The following is a 22048-nucleotide window of genomic DNA, read 5'->3' as shown; positions in this document are numbered from 1 at the left end:
GCAAATTTGCTGTATTTAAAATGTAATAATAGGGGCACCTGGGTGGCTCAATCGGTTGAGTGCCCGACTCTGGATTTCCGCTCAGGGCATGATCTCAGGGTCATGAGATTGAGCCCCGTGTCAGGCTCTGCCTGTGTGTGACACCATAGACACACAATGGAATATTATTCAGCCATAAAAAGAATGAAATCTTGCCATTTGCTCCGACATGGATGGAATATTATGCTAAGTGAAATAAGTCAGAGGAAGACAAACACCCATATGATTTCACTCATATGTGGAATTTAAGAAACAAAATGAGCAAAGTTGCGGGGGGAGAGAGACACAAACCAAGAAACAGACTCTTAATTATAGAGAACAAACTCTGATGGTTACCAGAGGGGAGGTGGGTGGGGGAGGGGTTAAATAGGTGTTAGGGATTAAGGCGGGCACTTGCTGTGATGAGCACCAGGTGACGTATGGAAGTGTTGAATCACTATATTGTACCCCTGGAACTAGTGTAATACTATTTGTTAACTAACTGGAATTCACACAAAAACTTAAAACAGTGTAATAATACTACTTTCAGGAGAATATGAGCAGTTTTACTTTAATCTTTAAATAACAAGGGTAAACAGAAAAAAAATTATGTGTATAATAATTTGTAGTTATTGATACTGTATTTTTTAAATGTTCTTTTCCCAGTTAGCATATTATTACCAGAGGAAAGGTTGGAAGACCTGTTTGATATGTGCAGACACATTCAGAGCAGGTAATGTGTTGAAATTTGAAAACCATTCTCTGTAATTTTTATTTTCAAGTTTGAGGACTCATTAACTCTTTATCTTACAGGAGCTTTTGACCAACTAAAACAGAATGCTACCAAAGCAAGAATTCCATTCTATGGAAGGTAGGTTTCTGGTTTTTATTTTGATAACTCCCTCATGTGTCTCATCTTGTCTGAGTTTTTATTTTATGCTACCTGGTCACGTTTTAATATTTACTTAGAAGTTTAAATCTTCCTGGAACAAAGTGGGGGGTATAATTAATAAATTGTTATCTTTTATTATTATAACATGACTCTTCTGATCCAGCCTGATAGATCAGAGTAGACATTGTTTAGTTTATAATCTGCCTGTACTTATCATCCTGCCTTGTATGCTTTCTCACTTACTTCCCTATTCCTATTGTTTCTTTTAAGACCTATCTGAAGCATTCCTTGATTAAACACACTGGTGAATTCCATACTGTCTGTTTCTTCAATACATAATTTTAAAAAGTTTGTGTTTGATCATCCTAAAATAGTGTATAATTTATAATTATCTCAGATAGAGATTCTCATCATTGTGGTCTTTCATTTGATATAGTAGTTCAATTAGGAGTTTATACATGTTAGAATGATTAATGAAAAGAATCAAGTCTAGATTGAATTTAGGACTTTTTCAGGGGATAGCATTTTTCTTAACATTGTTAATATAATTGGTTTCTTAGAAAGGAAGTTAAAAGAAGCAAAAATTTGAGGTAATTTAATGAATGATATCATTTTGTTAGTCATTGCCTTCTACTTTTTGGCTGGCCAGAAATGCTAATGAACTTTGGCTTACCCTATATTCTTTATTTAAAATTTTTTTCTTTTAGTTTTTTTATGATTTCTAATAGGTAGATTAAAGAATAATGTTAGGAATTTTATTTTTAGGATAAGAACTGTTTCTAATATAGATTTAAAAATCAAGGGATAAGAAAATATCAAGTGATAATAAACAGTTGTATCCCTAGGGTTCAAAATTTGTAAATAATTTAGCTGATAATTAACTATTGGCCAAAGCCAGAGCATTTTAAAACAGTATTCTCAATACCATTTATTAAATAATTTCTCCTTGCTCATGTAAATTTAAGAAACATATACATGTATGGAGTAAAGTATTAGTGATCATTGTTTCCTCTGGGAGGACTGAAGGGAGTGGGACTGAGGAAGAATTTGAACTGTATCTCTGCTTTAAATTTACATATTAGCATCTATTTTAGGGGGTGGTATATACAGGACCATTTGTTATATTATCATTTGTTCTTTTTTTCTTTTTTTTAATCTGTATTGCTTAAAATTTTTAAAGAAGTGAAAGCACTAAACGGTTTCACTTCCCAGTTTTTAGCACGTCCACCTGTGCTTTTTTTCAGTGTCAGTACAAACGAAAACACAGATATAGATAGATAATTTTAAATTGAAATGGAGTCTACAGTGCTTTGTACTTTGCTGTGATAATGGTTATATGTAAATTTGTCAGAACTCATCAAAATGAACACTTAAAATAGTGCATCTTACTGTATATCAGTAGACCACTATAGAGTTGATTACAAATGGGATCTTATGACAAGATTGTGGTTACTCTTGGGAGGGAGTGTGGTGCTGGTTATGTTGTTTCTTGATCTGGGTGTGTTTGCTTTGTGAAAATCCACTGAGTTTACAATTTGTGCAACTTTTCTATATAAATGTATTGTACTTCAGTAACACATTTATAAAAAAATGGGATTATAAGAATTCTAGAACAGACCATATACTGTTTAAGGTAATTCTTTTTTATGACATCATTGCAATTCCATTGTATACTTGTATATGATCATATTTCTTTGTACATTTATAAATTTTAATTGTTTTTTAGCATATTTAAAAATATCTGGTAATGGTAATCTCTTTTTTACCAACATTCTCTTGCCTATTCTCACTTGCTTATTTTCCTAGATTAAATTTTAAAATTCCTTATTAAGTTCCAAAATCTCCTTAAATTTTGGTTAGAACTACATTGAAACCAATTAACTTAGTGGAGAACTGACACCTTTACTATATTTGTATTGTTCAGTTTGAGAACTTTTATGTCATTTTTGCTTTAAAATTTATGTCCTTAAATATAGTAATTTTCTTCATTTAAATCTCACACATTTTCTTATTAAATGCCTTCCTATCTGATTATTATTGTTAATTTAGAGGGAAAACTTTTTTTAACATACGTCTTTTCATTTGACAGCATTGATCTGTATAAAAAGTTGCCACTTCTGGGGCACCTAGGTGGCTCAGTCGTTAAGGTGGCTAAGTCGTTAAGCCTGCCTTTGGCTCAGGTCATGATCCCAGGGTGCTGGGATCGAGCCCCGCTTTGGGCTCCTTGCTCTGCAGGAAGCCTGCTTCTCCCTCTCCCACTCCCCCTGCTTGTGTTCCCTCTCTCGCTGTGTCTCTCTCTGTCGAATAAATAAATAAAATCTTAAAAAAAAAAAAGTTGCCACTTCTGAAAACAGTGCAGATTAAAATACAATCTCATTTCTTGATTTTAAAGTTAAAAGATTTTTGAGGATTATGAAAATGTGGTTAAATTAGGAATGAAATTAAATTTTTATGGAAGACATTTTCCTTTTAGAAACCAAAAGCTTACCCATTAAATGTAATAACATTCATATTGTAGGAGTCCCAGAAGAAGAGAGAGAAAAAGGGGCAGAAAATTTATTTGAGGAAATAATAGCTGAAAACTTTCCTAATCTGGGGAAGGAAACAGACATCCAAATCCTGGAGTCCCAGGGAACTCCCATCAAAATCAACAAAAAAGAAACCAAAAGCCTAAATTATCAGATCATTTGATCCAAATTCAAGCTGTAGGAGTATGTCATAACAATTTCAAAGAAACAACATTATGAACTCTTTATATTGACTATATTTTTAATACTAAGAAATTGGAAATACTTCAAATGACCAACAGTAGGGCATTTCTTTAATAAATGATAGTATAACCATATGATGGAATGTTATACAGCCTAAAAGTCATGTTTTACAAGAATATTTAATGGTTTTATAAAATGCTTGCAAAAGGGTGTTAAACAGGAAAGCATGTGTGAAACATTCACTTAGTAAAGAAAATATAAAAAGTATTTGAGGGAAATACAATTCATTCAAGATAAGACATGCAGCAGAATCACATAGAATTTTGTAATTGGAAAACTGGATATTGCTTTATGCTGCTCTGGAAGTGGTTTGCTATCTTTATTTTTAATTTTTATCATTTTGTTTGCTGTTTTTAATATTAGATTTTTTCTTCTAAATTGAAATTGTGATCATTATGACTTTTTCTGAATAAAGGTACACTAACAATTGCAAATTAGTATTTGAAAGTTTTGTTCTGCAGTTGTTATTAAATCATTTGTCCTTGTTAAATAGCTATACAGAAATGGATCCTGTTATCATTGCCTCTGAAGGAGTGGAGAAATTCAAAAATGAAAATTTTGAAATTATTATTGTTGATACAAGTGGCCGCCATAAACAGGAAGACTCTTTGTTTGAAGAAATGCTTCAAGTTGCTAATGCTATAGTAAGTAACTTTCAATTTAACAACATTGTAAGGATTTTGGTTAATTTAATTACAACGCCTGATTGAGTTTAAGATCCATATAAATTATTTTTTGTCTGTATGCCAAGTAATTTATTTCTATTTTCAGTCTGTATATCTGTATGGTAAGGACTTAATCTTCTCTACACTAGATATGAAATTTTCATGAGTTAAGTATCAAAAAAATTTTCCTTTCTCAATCATCTTATTGTATATATAAGAAAAAAAAGAAAAATTTAGAATTAACTTTTAATATCTATTGATTTCTTTAAAAAAATGCTTTATTCAGCCTCTGTTACTAGGACAGTCTCTTTTTTTTTTTTTAAGGCTTTATTTATTTATTTGAGAGAGAGAGGAAATGAGGGAGAGAGAGAGAGAAGGAGCAGGGGGAGGGGCAGAAGGAGAGGGAGAAGCAGACTCCCAGCTGAGCAGGGAGCCTGACTCAGGCCCAGTCCCAGGACCCTGGGATAACGACCTGAGCTGAAGGCAGACGCTTAACCGACTGAGCCACCCAGGCGCCCCTCTACTGAATTTTCTTTCTGTAAATTATTTAAATTAAATTGGGACATTTACTTTAGATGAATTTTGAAGGATTTTCAAAATGAAGCATTTAAAAATATTAATGATCATTTGGTCTCTTTAAAATTGTGATGGAAATAATTTAGAGAAAAGAAGCACTTTCTAGATAATCTGTAGAATGTATTTTGCCCATGAGCCCATGTTTTGCCATTGAGGAGTTGGCAGTAATTCTTTAGCTAATGGTTAATGCTAGTAAGTTTCTTTTTCGCCATGACATTATTTTGACCTAGTTGAGCAGAACTAAGGGAAATAACCTGAACTGTTTTACTCATTTTGGTTTTAGTGCACACTCTTCAACTTTTTTCCTCTTACTTACTTTTAGTATTCCCTTTGCCTGGAATGTGATTCCTCCAGACCTTTGGATAACTTTTTTCCTCTTTATTCAGGCCTCATCTCAAATGTTATCTCTGGAAAGACCTCATGTGGCCGCCCTACCTAAAGAAGTCTCCCACACCTCAAAACTGATATTCTCTATCCCATTTTAATTGTACATCTGAAATGTTTACTTGCCCATTTATTATCTGTCTCTTCTGACTAGAATATAAGTCTCACAAGGACAAGGATTTTCTTGTTTATCTCTTTGTCTCAGGACCTAAATGGTGCCTAATACATAGTACTCCCTCAATAAGTATTTATTGATTTTATGAATAATTACTTATAATAAATATTTTTCTATAGCTTCTAATGAGGAAATTTGCTTAAGAGCAGTAAAAATATGTTTCTTTCTTACTTAAATTTTCCAGCAACCCGATAACATTGTTTATGTGATGGATGCCTCCATTGGGCAGGCTTGTGAAGCCCAGGCAAAGGCTTTTAAAGATAAAGTAGATGTAGCCTCTGTCATAGTGACAAAACTTGATGGCCACGCAAAAGGAGGTGGTGCGCTCAGTGCGTAAGTGTCATTGATGCTATTGTCCTATGTCTTGGTCATATGGTGTGTGTGTGTGTGTGTGTGTCTGTCTGTCTGTCTGTGTCTGTGTATTTATGGCTTTCTTATTGATCATTGAAAATATATTCCAATATATACTCCAGTTTAAAAAAAAAAAGATAGATTCCAGTATTGGACCTAATATGGTCTATAAAAGAAGTTTAAATAGAAACAGAATTTTGGAGTCTTTCTGATAATAGTTCTGTTTTAACAAATGAAAAGAAACTTGGAACTGTGTACCTTTGTCTAATTACTTTGAAATCTGTTTTGAAATTTGTTTGCCTTTTTGAGATTATTTCGTGTTACCTTTTTCTTTGCAGAGTTGCCGCCACAAAAAGTCCAATTATTTTCATTGGTACAGGGGAACACATAGATGACTTTGAACCTTTCAAAACACAGCCTTTCATCAGCAAGCTTCTTGGTATGTGCAGTGGTGGGGATATAGAAAAATCTCCAAGAAAATAGCATGGATATTTAAAACAGATTAGGACTTTAATCTCGCCCTCTCATTGACTAGTTCAGGAAAATCATTACCTTTTATGATTTATCTTCCTCACCTGTAAAAAGTAAGGGTGATGGTTTTTCTGCTTCTTGTGGTTAGAGTGGTGGAATGAGCTATTAGATGGAAAGTTCTTCGGAAAAGTTTTAGAGCACAATACAAAAATATGTAGTTGTGGTAATAGCAGGGGGAATGGCAGTAAAACTTTTTGTACCAGGTAATAGAGTTAGAGAGCATGGAATTGGGAATAAAACCCTGGGCTGGAGTCCCTGCTTTGTCACTTAACATCTCGAGTTTCGGTTTTCTCACCTGAAAAGTATAGTAGGAATATCTTACCTGCGATCCCACAGGAGTATTATCTCTGTGCATGTATTTTGTATAATGTAAAGCAGCATATACTATTGTTAATTTTTCTTTTTTTTGGGGTCTTGTAGGCATGGGCGACATTGAAGGACTGATAGATAAAGTCAATGAGTTGAAGTTGGATGACAATGAAGCACTTATAGAGAAGTTGAAACATGGTATATGAGAAGCAAAAGCATTTGCTTTCAGATGTCTTCCCATGATTTCTTTTTGATAAAGCTACTGTTAATTTGTTTGAAATGATAAATCTATTATTAAAGTTCAATTCGTCAAATGTTTATTTCCTACATGATTTATGCGCAGATCATTTTAAATCTCAGATATGTGAACAATTGTAGAATTGAGTGTTTTTGTTTTCTTCCTTGTAATCAAATTGCCTTAAGGTTAAAATTGAGGTTTTCATTGGGTTTCTTGAAGTAGAACAGGTTAAATGTAAGTTGGAACACTCTAATCTGTTTACTTATAAATTATGTGTGTGTGTATATATTATATATATAGAAATTTAGATGAGATTAAGCACACATTTTTTTATACCACATTAAAAAGACCACTCCTGTAGAGATATATGTTGTGAATAAGAGCTCAGGTTCTTAAATCTATCATATCTGAATTTATATCTGATCTATTTTTAGCTGTGTAACTTTTTCGAATTACTTAGCCTTAATTTCCTTATCTGTAAAAAATAGGTAATACTAAATCTCTTCTTCGTAGAGTTGTGAAGATTAAATCAGTTGATGTGTATAAAATCAGATGTGTATAAAATCAGAAGCTTTCAACATATATTATTATTGACCATTTCCGGTTTTCTCCAAATGATCTTACTGTCAGTTTCCATGGTCACATACTATCCTGCCTCTGCTTTTTCTCACTTATCTTGTCAGTTACCAAAGCCTTTATCCCTTTCTGAAATGTTGATGTTCTTCAGGGATCAATGCTAGGCCCTCTTTTCTCTGGAGCTTCAGACTGATAGGCTTACTAGACCATTCTTGGATGGTCCATCAACACTTCAAATTCAGCATATCCGTATCTTCCCATCCTAATGTCTCACCTTATTGTTATCATCAGTGAATGCTAATTAGTCTTATTGCCAGAGGCAGAAACTTGGGTGTTGTCACGGACTCTCTTATTTTTTTTTTTTTTTTTTAAGATTTTATTTATTTGCAAGAGAGAGAATGAGAGACAGAGAGCATGAGAGGGAGGAGGGTCAGAGGGAGAAGCAGGCTCCCCACCGAGCAGGGAGCCCGATGTGGGACTCGATCCCGGGACTCCAGGATCATGACCTGAGCCGAAGGCAGTCGCCTAACCAACTGAGCCACCCAGGCGCCCCGGACTCTCTTATTTCTTCCTGGCTCTGCCCTTTCCTTTTCCCATCAGTTAGCTTGTCCTAGTAATTCTCCCTCCTAAATATCTTCATTCCATTCCCTTTTCTTCAGCTCCTGCAATTATGCAAGTTTATCTCTTGCCTAGATTGTTTATTCTAATTTTAACAATCTTCCTGTTTCTTGGACTCTTCCCCTTGGATCTATTTTTTATACCGTAGCCAAATGATCTTTGAAAAATGCAAGTCTGATCCAATTACTGCCTTAAAATCTTTCAGTGGCTTCCCATTGCCCTTACAATGTTTTTAAAAGACTCTACCATTGGGGGTGCCTGGCTGGCTCAGTCGGAGGAGCATTCGACTCCTGATCTCAGAGTTGTGAGTTAAGGCCCATGTTGGGTGTAGAGATTAAAGTCTTAAAGAAAAAAAAATGACTATCATCTGGCCCATATCTTCCATATCATTTTTGATGCTGTTCTGTTAAGAACAGTCATGCTGAATTTTACTCAGCTTCTTAAATGTACATTGTTGTCTGTCACCTCTGTGCCTTTGCCTGTTAGACAGGTGTCCTCTCTTCTTCCTACTTCCACCCTCCTCTCCCCAGCCATACTGGCTAACTCTTACTCATACTTCAGTCTCTCCTTCTTTAGGGACATTTTACCTGATCCCTGGACTGAGTTAGAACTCTCTGCTTTATGTTTCCATTGCACCCTGTAATTTTTGTATGATTCATCACAGTTATTAGATATCTGTCTTCCCTGCTGAAGGTGTAGGTAAGTTTCATAGCTGTCTTCCTCACCTTTTACGTTTACAGTACCTAGCACAATTTGTGGCACTTAGTAGATCTTTAATAAATATTTGTTGAATGAATGATTCTATCCCTCATTGTGGGTTCTTTTCCCCACCTTCATCTATACTGAACAGCCCTACCACTGCTTCTACCACCACATTAAACTGTATCCCTAGTAGGTCTACTTTTTGACTCTTAGGTCTCTCCTTATGTCTGCATTTTGCTTCTGCTCTTAGCATTCTACTCATTTCTGAGGTCACCAAGGGCAAAAGTAGTAACCTTTCTTCTTTTCCTTGGATGTGTTATCTTTCTTTTGTTTTCAAACTCTTCACTTGGGTTCCATGACAGTGGATTTCTTATACTATCATGGCTTCAATGGTCACTTCTGTATAATGGCCAAATATGTATTTCAGCCTTAACTTTTTCTACCACTGTTTAATTTTGCATTTCTAGCTACCGGCTCTAACATTTCCTTTAAAATATTGTACTGCCACTTAAGGGGCACCTGGGTGGCTCAGTCATTAAGCATCTGCCTTCGGCTCAGGTCGTGATCCCAGGGTCCTGGGATCGAGCCCTGCATTGTGCTCCCTGCTCTGCGGGAAGCCTGCTTCTCCTTCTCCTACTCCCCCTGCTTGTGTTCCCTCTCTCGCTGTCTCTCTCTGTCAAAATAAATAAATAAAATCTTTAAAAAATAAAAAAAATAAAATATTGTACTGCCACTAAAATTCAGAATGGCTAAACCCAAATACCTTTTCCAGTTATATCTTTAGGACATAAATAGAAAATACTCTGGGTTGTTGTTGTTGTTAATTGAAGTTAATTTACATATAACGAGATGCTTGATAATTCCATCAATTTTGACAAATGCACAATAACCCATATCCATCAGGAAACAACATTCCCATTAACTAGAAAGTTTGCTCATTCTCCTTCCCAGTAAGTACACCATATTGTAGAAATCCTAGAGTTATGTCCTCCCCCCTACCTACTTTCTTTGATTCAGCATAAATTTTTGACATTCGTCCATCTAGTTGCATGTACCTGTAGCTTGTTCTTTTATTGCTGAGTAGTATTTCATCCATAGTCTATTGTTTTCATGTCCGTGGACAGCCAAGTTGTTTAGGAAATGCCAAATAATCTTCTAAAGTGTTTTTGCCATTTTTCATTCTCACCAGCAGTGTATGAGAGTTCTGCTTGCTCCATGTCTTCTTTAACTTTTGGTGTTGTCAGGCTTTTTAGTCATCCTAGTGGGTAGAGTTTGTCTGCCTTGTGTTCAAGTTTTTTGTGTATTTGTTTTTGTCCATCTTCTCTGAGAGAATGTAAGCTTCTCTAGGATAGAATCTGTCTATGTATCTCTATATTCTCCGCTGCATTCATCCTATGATCTTGCCCATAGTAACTGCTCAGGAATGTTTATTGATTAGATGTTTTGCGAGTGTGCTTCAGGATGAACCCATGACTAAGAAAAAGATTAATTTTACTGAATGGAAATGTACATTCTCTAATGTATCTGAACCATTTATATTGTATTTCAGGTCAGTTTACATTGCGAGACATGTATGAACAATTTCAAAATATCATGAAAATGGGCCCCTTCAGTCAGATCTTGGTTAGTTATCCTAAAAAGTTTTTTTCTTATCTTCTTCTGTTTTTCATTAAAATTTTTAAGAATAGATGCATTTGCTTTCGTTATTTTTGCTATTTGGGTAAAAAAACATTTTAAAAACTTTGTTTCAAAATTAAAGCCAGTAGTTAAATGTGAACATTCTGAACATTTAATCTCAAGCTATTGTTGATTTTATGTTTAAATATATTTGTTTTAGGGGATGATCCCTGGTTTTGGAACAGACTTTATGAGCAAAGGAAATGAACAGGAGTCAATGGCAAGGCTAAAGAAATTAATGACGATAATGGATAGTATGAATGACCAAGGTAAGATGGCAGATTACTTGATCTAGAGGACAATGTTCTGAATATTTGCAAGTGGATAGTTTCACTGTGTTCTTGTGGACAAGATGGGCAAAAAATTTAGAATGGAAGATTATAGTTAGGTAGATTTGTAGCTGTTGGAAAGCTCTTACTCAAAGGGTTATGACTACTGGATTGACTTCATCATAGAGAGAAATGTCTAGTACAGTGTTTCTCCAAACACTCTCCAGTATTCTCCAAAGAACACTTGTTCTTCATGATGATGATAGAAATCACTCGAGAGTTCTGTAGTCAAATAAATTTGGGGAAATTCTGGGTTAAAAAACTATTAAGTTTATTTATTATAAGTTTCCTCAGAACTCTCATATGCTAACATGAATTGGAAACCTGTAAGAGAGATAGTTTAAGCAATGTTTACAAACTTATTTTGCACTGAAACTCTCAAGATTTCAGTCTCTTTTTGGTGGGGGGAGAGAGAGCGTGTGCGTGCACAAGTGGGGGAGGGGTAAGCAGAAGAAGAGGGAAGATATACCCTCAATAAAATACTTTCCTGTATCTCCAGTCTCTTCTTACCTACTGACTTTTCTTCCCCATCAGCATATAAACATTCTTAATTTCACATTTTCTGGGCTGTACTTCTCCCTCATGCTTTTTTACTCTTTTTTTCTCTTTTCAGTCAAACTTCTTGAAAGAACAGTTGGTATTTTTCTCAAACTACTGAAATCTGAATTCTGTCCCCACCACTATGTGGAAATAGACCATACAAAGATTTCCAGTAACGTACTGGGCTGTTCCAGTGAATTTTTTTCAGTCTTTTTCTTGACCTTTACAACATTGGCTGTTGTTAATCACCTTTTTTTCTTGGCTTCTGTTATACCATCTCCCCAGTTTTACCCTTACCTTTCTTGTTAACTCAGTCACTTTTTCACCCTGCCCCTAAAGTGACTATATACTACAGGTTCTGTCCTCAGCCAATGTTTCTTCTCATTCTGCTCATTTTCTTTGAATAATTCATCCACTTCTGTGCTTTCTCTACTGCTTGACCGATTATTTTTTGTAGTCTCTACCTCTTTCCTGAGCTCTAGGCTTTCATAGTAACCCAAATAAGATTGTGTCTTTCTCATCTCTGTATCTTCAACACCACAAAAAGTTTTGTATGTAGAATTAATAATTGCAGCCATATCTAGAGTATTTACTCTGTCCTGAGTGCTTTACATATATTAACCCATCTAATCATCATAGTAACTCTCAAGGGACAGTTCTGGGGTTAAAAGCCATTATTATCTGGCTTTTGCAGATTAGGAAACTGAGATACAGGAAAGTTGAGTAATTTGCCCAAGGATGCTAGCTACAGAATGGAGAGACTGGGCGTCAAACTCAGGCTTTCTGGCTCAAGAGCTGGACCACCTCTTTTCTAGATGCTCACTAAATGGTGGACAGACATCTCTATTTACAGGTTTGAAAGTTTTCTGAGGCACGGATCCAAAATGTAGTTTTCTCCCTTGGTGAGTGACACTTCCATCTGTCTGATAGAGATCTATCTACTCAGTCACCCAAGCTAGAAACTGGGGTCAACCTAGATTTATATCCTTGCTGATTTTCTGTCTAGTGGTTCTGTTGATTATGGAGATGAAGGTATTGAAGTACCTAACTTTTCTCCTCTTAGTTCTGTAAGTTTCATGTCTGGTAAGCTCTTTTGTTGGGTACAGTACACATTTAGGATTGTTAGGTCTTCTTGGTGAATTGACCTTTTTGTCATTATGTATGTAATGTCCTCCTTTGTCCCTGGTCTGTTTTGTCTAATATTAATATAGCTTTCTTTTAATCAGTTGTTTGCATTGTTTATCTTTTTCTATCTTTTTACTTTTAACCTGCCTATATCATTATATTCAAAGTGAGTTTTATGTCAACAGCATGTAATTGGGTTATTTTTTTTCTGTTAACACATTCTCATATACTCTCTTTTAGCGGATATATTATTGATATATTAGGATTTAGTTCTGCCATTTTATTTTTTGTTCTGTTTGTTCCCTGCGATTTTTGTTGTGATTTTTCTTTTCTACTTTCCTGAGTTACTTGAATGTTATTTAGTATTCTATAATTATTATAGAATAATTATTATTTATAGGTTATTTAGTACCTATAATTTTTCTGAGTGTATTTTAAAAAATAATTTTCTTAATGGTTGCTTTAGGTATTACAATATGCATACATATTGAACTGTGTGGTATTACAATACGTATATGCATTTAAACTTATCACAGTTTATTTCTATTAGTTTTTTACCACTTCTAGTGGAATATAGGAACCTTAACATTACCTTAGGTTTAGTGAGTTCTACTTGCTAAATAATTCTCATATCTTCCCTCTTCCCTTTGTCTCTGAGTCCCCTACATTAGTTCACACACTCATTATTTCTTACCTAGATTGTTATACAGTAGCTTCCTAACATTTCCCTTTCAACTTTTTCATTTCTCTTTCTAATTTGTCTTCCTTACTGCCACAAGAATGGTCTTTCTAAACATAAAAAATTTGGGGACCAGGGGTAGCTCACTTGGTTGAGCATCTGACTCTTGGTTTTGGCTCAGGTCATGATCTCGGGGTCATGAGATCGAGCCCCATGTCCGGCTCTGTGCTGGGTGTGGAGCCTGCTTGAGATTCCCTCTCTCCCTCTTTCCCTCTGCCCCTCCTCCTGCTCGGGAGCTCGTGTGCACTCTGTCTCTCTCTCAAATAAATAAATAAATAAAATCTTTAAAAAAAAATTCTGGGGTCAGGCTCTTTCAATGGCTCTTTCTTGTTGTCATGATGAATTTCAAACTCCTAAGCCTGGCATACAAATTCTGTTATAATCTTGTCCTTACCTACTTTTGCAACTTCTTAAATCTCAGCTCTTATCAAGCTTGGTTTCTTCTACACAAAACTGTTTTTCTTCTTCTTTTTTTTTAATATTTATTTGACAGAGAGAGACACAGCGAGAGAGGGAACACAAGCAGGGCGAGTGGGAGAAGGAGAAGCAGGCTTCCCGCTGAGCAGGGAGCTCGATATGGGATTCGATCCCAGGATCCTGGGACCATGACCTGAGCTGAAGGCAGACGCTTAACAACTGAGCCACCCAGGCGCCCAAAACTGTTTTTATTCTAAACATCCATGTTCTGCTTTGTAGAATGTCCCTTGCTTCTTTCTCTTGTTTACTTAACTCATATTTGTCCTTTAGGACTACTCAGTTAAAGAAGAACCATCGGGGCGCCTGGGTGGCTCAGTCGTTAAGCATCTGCCTTCGTCTCAGGTCATGATCCCAGGGTCCTGGGATCGAGCCCCGCATCGGGCTCCCTGCTCGGCGGGAAGCCTGCTTCTCCCTCTCTCACTCCCCCTGCTTGTGTTCCCTCTCTCGCTGTGTCTCTCTCTGTCAAATAAATAAATAAATAAATCTTTAAAAAAAAAAAAAAAAAAAGAAGAAGAAGAACCATCAACATGGAGCCTTTCCTGACTTCCTTTCTTCTTTAAATTATGTCCCCTTCTGACATTTGTTTAATTCTGTCATACTGCTTACCATGATGTGCTGTATTAGCCTGTCTTCTTTCACTTCACTCCACTTTAGGTCTTAGAATAAATATTTCCTAAATATTTTATGGTGAAGATGTGGCTTAAAAGCTGCATTTATGAAATGGATTTAGGTTTTAATGACTGTAAGTTTATTATGAGATAATGTGCTCCTTATTTACATTGTATTGGATTTCAGTTCACTTCTGAATGATATGCTTAGAGGGCGTAGACAAATTAGAAAATATTAGGAAATCAGGATAATAAATAGAGTTCTAGAAGCACCTGGGTGGCTTAGTCGGTTAAGCATCTGTCTTCGGCTCAGGTCATGATCCTAGGGTCCTGGGATCGAGCCCTGCGTTGGACTCCCTGCTCGGTGAGGAGTCTGCTTCTCCCTCTCCCTCTGCTGCTCCCCTTTGCTTGTGCTCTCTCTCTGTCTCCTTCTGTCAAATAAATGAAAATAAAATCTTTAAAAAAAAATAAATGGAGTTCTAAACCATGTTATTAAGAGGAACAGTCAAAAGATTTGGATATTTGTAACCTAGAGGAGATTCACCAGAGACTTGGTAGCTCTTAAATATTTGAAAGCCTTATTCTTTGTGCCTGGCAAGGAGACATGTATGCAAATAGGGAGAGGTGCCAGGCAAATTTATTTTATTTTAATATGTAAAAAGATTTTCCATAATTACAGGTATGATAGAATAGCATAGATTACTATATTTTAGATATTAGATAGTGGGCCATCTGGGAATATTAAGACAGGCTAGATGACCATTTATTGGGGGATGTTGTAGAGAGAATGCAGTTGTAATAGAAATTTTGACTAAAGTCCATTGCATTCCTGAGATTGTATACAGCGAAAGCCAGAAGAAATGCACCTCATATTCTAAGAGTTAAAAATACACTGGAGGGAATTAACTCACTCTTTTTGTCACAGAAAGGATTAAAATACTAGTAGTAATTATATGGAAAATATTACCATTATTCCGTTGATGATAGATAGAACCTACCTACTTATGTTGCTTAGATGCCTAAATTTATGATTTAAATGTTAATAGTTATTTAGAGCTAAAGTGAGCACTTTTCTTTTTTGAAATATACCTTATACTTTTAGTATAAGGAGCAGTTGGATATGAGATATGGAAAAGGTGGACATGGGTTTTAAAGGTTTTCAGAATGTTCTATTTTACTTAAACTGTGGGGTGAGGACATGTGTATTTTTTTTATTGTTTTTATAGCTTACAAATATTATAGATGTTCTTTTGAATATGTTTAATGTTTAAAAATCAGATGCAAACATGGCAGGTGATAACATTTGTTAAATCAGGTGATGGTTTCACCATTTTATTGTTGTGTGTGTATGGTATTTGTACGTAACTGTTTTGATAATGAATGTTAGTTGCATGTAAATGAAAGTAATTAATCCTTGTCTACAGAACTTGACAGTACTGATGGTGCCAAGGTGTTTAGTAAGCAACCTGGAAGAATCCAAAGAGTAGCAAGAGGATCAGGTGTGTCAACAAGAGATGTTCAAGAACTTTTGACACAATATACCAAATTTGCACAGATGGTAAAAAAGATGGGAGGTATCAAAGGACTTTTCAAAGGTAAGAAAAGTAACAGGCTCCTCATTAGTTAACATAGTGAAAGTAAAGAAAGAAGTTGAAAAACTGAAATTAAAGCCAGGGAGTACTGCCAGTATTGGGAAACATATTGCTGAATTTCATGTTCTGTTGTAAGTACTTCTTGAATGTGATCTGTGATTTCTCTGTTTTCAGATTCAAGGTAATGAACACTAATTAAAAACAAACTTAATGACTTTATTTTTATGAAGATGTAATGCATATTAAAGAAAATTTAGACAGAATAAGAAAGTATATGGAAAAAACTTAAAACACCCATTACCTTTTCTCCCCAGAGAATCCTATGGGTCCTACTGCAAATAGGACTGTAACTAGTGCTTTGATATAACTAGTGCTTTCTTCTGAAACATCATGACTGTTTTTCTATATTGCCAAATATTCTTCAAAATACAGCTTTTAAGCACTGAATACTCTTCCAGTTATGCTTGCATCTTTGTTTTGTGCGATGGATATTTAGGCTGATTCATCTGCTGTATCAGTATCAGTTCTTACATCAGTTCCTGTGCAGTCTTCTGGGAAGCCAGGGATTTTGTCTGCTTTGATCAGATACATAGTCCTCGCTGAATAAATTTTGTAATAATTTAAGATTTCCGGGGCACCTGGGTGGCTCAGTTGTTAAGCATCTGCCTTCGGCTCAGGTCATGATCCCAGGTTCCTGGGATCGAGCCCCGCTCATAGGGCTCCCTGCTCGGCAGGAAGCCTGCTTGTGTTCCTGCTCTCGCTGTGTCTCTCTCTGTCAAATAAGTAAATAAAATCTAAAAAAAATAAAAATAAAAAGATTAAAAAAAAGATTTCCACTTTAATGATCAAATGTTTCTTTTAGTAGGTGTTTTTTAGATTACTACTCAAGTTTAACATCTCTTCAAACATTTATTAGTTTGGATTTCCTTTGTGAGTTACCCCTTAGGTTCCTTGTTCATTTGTCTCATTTTCCGCCCCCTGTTGCTTTGTAGTAACACTTCAAAATCCTTGGTTTATGTGTGCAAATATTTTACCCAGCTTTCATTTGCCTTTTATTTTTATTTGTATTTTTTAGTGAATGGAAGCTTTCATTTTTAGTGTAGCCACGCCTGATTATCATTTTCTTGATTTCTATTATGCTCAGAAAAGCCTTCCCCTTGCTGATACCACAGTACCCACCTATATTTTCTACTTGTTCTGGTTTTATTTTTTAGGTTTTTAACTTTTTATCCCATCTGAAATTTATTTTGCTGTGTATTGTGTAAGGTAAAAAGATAAGTTTACTTTTCACAGTTGTCTTAACCCTCTCTTAAAATTTTTTTCTGTATTATAAACACTATTAAAGTGAACTTATTATTTCAAAATATACTGATTAGATAATCTCCAAAGATGAAGCAATACTACTGAATAGCTTTCTAAAAAGGATGAGTATTGATATAATTTTTATCCCTTTTGTCTTTGACACTTTTCTTATTTTCTTTGCTTGTTATATGCTATTTTCTTTTTCTTAAGATTTTATTATTTAATTCTTTCTTTATTTGAGAGAACACGGGAGCATGCAAGCATGTGAGTGGGGGGAGGAGCAGAGGGAGAGAATCTCAAGTGACTGCCTGATGTGGGGCTCAATCTCATGACCCTGAAATCGACCTGAGCTGAAATCAAGAGTCTGTGGCTTAATCAGTTGAGCCACCCAGGCGACCCTATGCTGTTTTCTTTTCTGTGACAGGGAGAAAAGTTAGACAAACATGTTTAAGACTGGTTATAATTCTTCACATCACATGCTATTTCAGATAGTGATTATTAAACACATGTCAGTTTAACATCTTTCCCAAATAACCCTATTTTTTTTTTTGTAATTTATTTATTTATTTTAGAGAGAGAAAGAGAGGGGCTCAGTTGGTTAAGTGTCTGCCTTTGGCTCAGGTCATGGTCCCAGGACCCTGGGATCAAGCCCCATATCCGGTTCCCTGCTCAGCAGGGAGTCTGCTTCTCCCTCTCCATCTACCTCTCCCCCTGCTCATGCTTTCTCTCTCTCTCCTTCTCTCTTGCTCTCTCTCAAATAAATAAAGTCTTTAAAAAAAGAGAGAAGGAGAGCACAAGTGGGAGGGGCAGAGGGAGAGGAAGAGAGAATCTCAAGCAGACTCCACGCTGAGCTGAGTTGGGGGGGGGTACCCAACATGGGGCTCAATTTCATGGCCTTGAGATCATGACCTGAGCTGAAACCCTGTTGGATGCATAACCAGTTGTGCCACCCAGGCGCCACTTTTTTTAAGGCCTTTTATTTATTTATTTATTTATTTATTTATTTATTTATTTATTTATTTAATTTATTTATTTTTTTTTAAGGTATTTTTTTTTTAAGATTTTATTTATTTATTTGAGAGAGAGAATGAGATAGAGAGAGCATGAGAGGGGGGAGGGTCAGAGGGAGAAGCAGACTCCCCGCTGAGCAGGGAGCCCGACGTGGGACTTGATCCCGGGACTCCAGGATCATGACCTGAGCCGAAGGCAGTGGCTTAACCAACTGAGCCACCCAGGCACCCAAGGCCTTTTTTTTAAAGATGTATTTATTTATTTTAGAGAGAGCTGACCATTCTTGAAAGAACTACTGTAGATCCATTTATCTAAGCATTGATTGATTGCTCAATAAAGGCACAATCAAGATGAAATGGGCAGTGGATGTGGTACAGTCTTGTCACACCAAACTCTTAATATTTTTTAGAAGTTTTAAGTCCTCAGAAACAAATACTTGTGACACTTTACCAACGGACACAGAATTCACATCTTACACAGATGTATTAATCATGAAAAATTTTTTACAGATTTTATCCTATGTTTTCTAAAAACATATCTTTTATTCATATTTCTTAATGTATATTTTTTATTCAGATTAGCCAGCTTTGAAGTTCATTTTCATAATGCTTTTGAGAAGTACCAGAGTTAATGTTCCTTTGAAATAATTTTGCCTGAAGCAACTCTACTTACTTATTGTTGTTGCATCGATGATCTGTTTTGCTTCCTGTCTCTTGAGACCACAGCAGCTTTTCTCTAAAGGATGCTCTTATCTGGTCTGCCTCAGAATGCATCACTTTTATTGGCTTCCTTTTTTACTGTGGAGTTTCAGTTAAGTGGGTGGAAATTCATTGGTAAATGGAATTGCATTATTGGTCTTTCCATTCTCTGAAGCTTTTCATTATTTTTAACAGCTTCTTAGATATATACAAATCTTCATGTTCTCAAAAATATGTATGTAATTGAGATAAAGATTAGAAGGGAATATGTACAAATAGAAATAATGTGTTAGGGTGGTAAGGTTATGGGTGATTTTTAAAAATTTTACTCAGTTCATTAAACTTTCTATGATACGCTGATTATATTGCATTCTACATTGACTCAAAACCTTTTTTTTTCAGGTGGTGACATGTCTAAGAATGTGAGTCAGTCGCAGATGGCAAAACTGAATCAACAAATGGCCAAAATGATGGATCCAAGAGTTCTTCATCACATGGGTAAATACAAAGTTGTTGCCAGTTTATAAGACACAGTTTAATTTATAAAGGTTGAGTTTTAATAAGCCTTCTGTTGTGGGGCACCTGGGTGGCTCAGTCGTTGGGCGTCTGCCTTCGGCTCGGGTCATGGTCCCAGGGTCCAGGGATCGAGCCCCACATCGGGCTCCCTGCTCAGTGGGAGGCCTGCTTCTCCCTCTCCCACTCCCCCTGCTTGTGTTCCCTCTCTGGCTGTGTCTCTCTCTGTCAAGTGACTGGATAAAATCTTTAAAAAAAAAAAAAAAAAAAGCTTTCTGTTGTGATATTATGAACATCTGTTCAAAAGATGTATGATTTGAGGGAAATGGCCATCTGAATTCTGTTGAATGGTTGTAATAGTGCTATATAATTGAGATTTTATTCCCTCTTCTGCTGCCATCTGTGTGATTTTTGAGCAAGATACTATTTTTGAGCAAGATACTTCATCATCTTCTGTTAATGTTTGTTCCAGTGACCTTTTGCCCTAGTTTGGAATCTGGGTATTTTCAATGATGAGACTTTGAAATTATATAAGGATTTTGAAACCCAGTTATACTTTTGCTATGTGACCTATGGAGAGTTCCTTAAATTTTCTGAAAATCACAGATAATATCTCATCAGGAAATTGTGACAGTTAAGTGAGCTAATGTATATGAAGGCATTTATCAGCTCTGGGCATATAGATGTTTAATGAATGGTGAACTCTTTTCTTCCCATAAGTCCTGTGAAACAACTCTTCCACTCCCCAGAATTGGTTACTATTTACAACAAGACTCTCTTGGACTTCCCAGAAAAAATTCTTTTTTTTTTTTTTTTAAAGATTTTATTTATTTATTTGAGACAGAGAGAATGAGAGAGAGAGAGCACATGAGAGGGGGGAGGGTCAGAGGGAGAAGCAGGCTCCCCGCCGAGCAGGGAGCCCGATGCGGGACTCGATCCAGGGACTCCAGGATCATGACCTGAGCCGAAGGCAGTCGCTTAACCAACTGAGCCACCCAGGCGCCCCAGAAAAAATTCTTTTGTTTAGATTTATTGATTCCCTGCTGTGTGACAAGTACTGTTCTAAGATCTTTTCATATATTATTTACTCCTTCTAACTTGATGAGGTAGGTTATTTTTTTTCTGTTTTATAGATAAGGATACTGGTGATAATACAGATTTTTAATTGGTATGTTCTTTAAGGCTGATGACCAAATTATAGTCAGATCCCAGTAAATTTTTTAGAAGTTAAAGTACTTATTTGGCAAGAGAAATATATCTTTCAAGTTCCACTTAATAATTATCTGATTTTACTCTATTTTTATTCTAGGTGGAATGGCAGGACTTCAGTCAATGATGAGGCAGTTTCAACAGGGTGCTGCTGGCAATATGAAAGGCATGATGGGATTCAATAATATGTAAAGAAGATGCCTTAATATAAACTGACTCAGTTGATTACATTATTTGCTGAGACCTCAGAGTTTCCCTCCTTTTTGCAAACAGGAAAAAAAAAAAGAAGTATTTTTCTTGCCTGTGTTGCCATTTTTCTTCCTCTTCTCATCTTTTTTCCCCTCTCCTTTTCTTCTTTTTTCCTTCCTACTTCCCTCCCTCCCTTTGATACAAGGGAGGAATATATAGTTTTTGTGGAAATCATTTTATTTTTGCTTCGGGTTTTCTTCTGTTAGTTTTCACCATCATAATACTTCTTAAGTTAAACAAATCATGATACAAAATTTAGTACTTAAAAGTTTTTAATTGTCTCAAAGGCCAAGCATTACATTTGTAAACAGTCCTGGTCAGTAGTTACATGATGTGTCAATAAAAGTGCTGTAAAATAAACTTCAAACTCGTTATAAATTAAGGGGTTGTTAACTTCCTTTATGATTTAAATTTATCAGTGGATCACATTAAAAGGCAGACAGAAAAACCAACGGCTCTATGTCACTTAAAACTAGTCCTATAGGGCGCCTGGATGGCTCAGTTGGTTAAGCATCTGACTGTTGATCTCAGGTCTTGATCTCAGGATCATGAGTTCAAGCCCTGTGTTGGGCTCCACGGTGGGCGTGGAGCCTACTCAAAAACAAAACAAAACTGGCCCTACAAGTATACCTTTAAGCAGAAATGTCGTAGAATAACTTAACCATTAGTATTAGGAATTTTTGTTTAACTTAGAACAATTACGGTAATTTTGCCACAGAAAATCTCAGGCCTGCCATTTAAATTGAAATTGCGAATTTAGTTAGTTTATAATATGATGTTTTGTATATAGCTTCCATTTTTTTACCTCATATATTTGAAGCCTTAATGGCAATATTTGTTTTTTTTTTTGAAAAGCCGATTTTGTTGTTTATCACACACCAAAAAAATCTGCTTGACAAAACTGATGTACTTTGGTGATAGTTAACATATAGACCTTCCTAATGAGAAAATAATTGCATATAATGTTGATTTGGTTGTTGGTTACTTTGGATTGCTACACAGTTCATTTAGAAAATTTAAATAAATTATGGAATTAATTTAAAAATACTAGAATAATTATTATACTTATTGATTAATGACATCATGAAGACTATACATATGGTGTAGTAGTGTATTTTGAGCTGTAATGGGTTGATCTTTAGCAAAGGATTGATTTGTAGTAGTAGAAGAGTG

The 22048-nt window shown here is 35.6% G+C and overlaps 1 protein-coding gene across 1 annotated transcript in view; it reads left to right on the top strand.

Annotated features, from left to right (window-relative positions):
* The window catches only part of LOC118002869 (signal recognition particle 54 kDa protein), a 41937-nt gene extending 20682 nt beyond the window's left edge, over window positions 1-21255 (top strand). The window contains exons 6-16 of the mRNA XM_034993472.1: window positions 685-751; window positions 832-889; window positions 4175-4325; window positions 5666-5814; window positions 6171-6271; window positions 6784-6870; window positions 10356-10429; window positions 10644-10752; window positions 15726-15896; window positions 19307-19402; window positions 20727-21255. Of these exons, the coding sequence (XP_034849363.1) occupies window positions 685-751; window positions 832-889; window positions 4175-4325; window positions 5666-5814; window positions 6171-6271; window positions 6784-6870; window positions 10356-10429; window positions 10644-10752; window positions 15726-15896; window positions 19307-19402; window positions 20727-20818 (1155 nt within the window). The 3' untranslated portion in view covers window positions 20819-21255. The remainder of the gene's footprint in view (window positions 1-684; window positions 752-831; window positions 890-4174; window positions 4326-5665; window positions 5815-6170; window positions 6272-6783; window positions 6871-10355; window positions 10430-10643; window positions 10753-15725; window positions 15897-19306; window positions 19403-20726) is intronic.
* Window positions 21256-22048: the final 793 nt, after the last annotated feature.

Source organism: Mirounga leonina, unplaced genomic scaffold (assembly GCF_011800145.1).
Source record: "Mirounga leonina isolate KUSES-001 unplaced genomic scaffold, KU_Mleo_1.0 Mir_84, whole genome shotgun sequence".
Classification (NCBI taxonomy): domain Eukaryota; kingdom Metazoa; phylum Chordata; class Mammalia; order Carnivora; family Phocidae; genus Mirounga; species Mirounga leonina.
The sequence above is the reverse complement of the archived record's forward strand: the minus strand, read 5'-3'. Positions and strand labels throughout refer to the sequence as shown.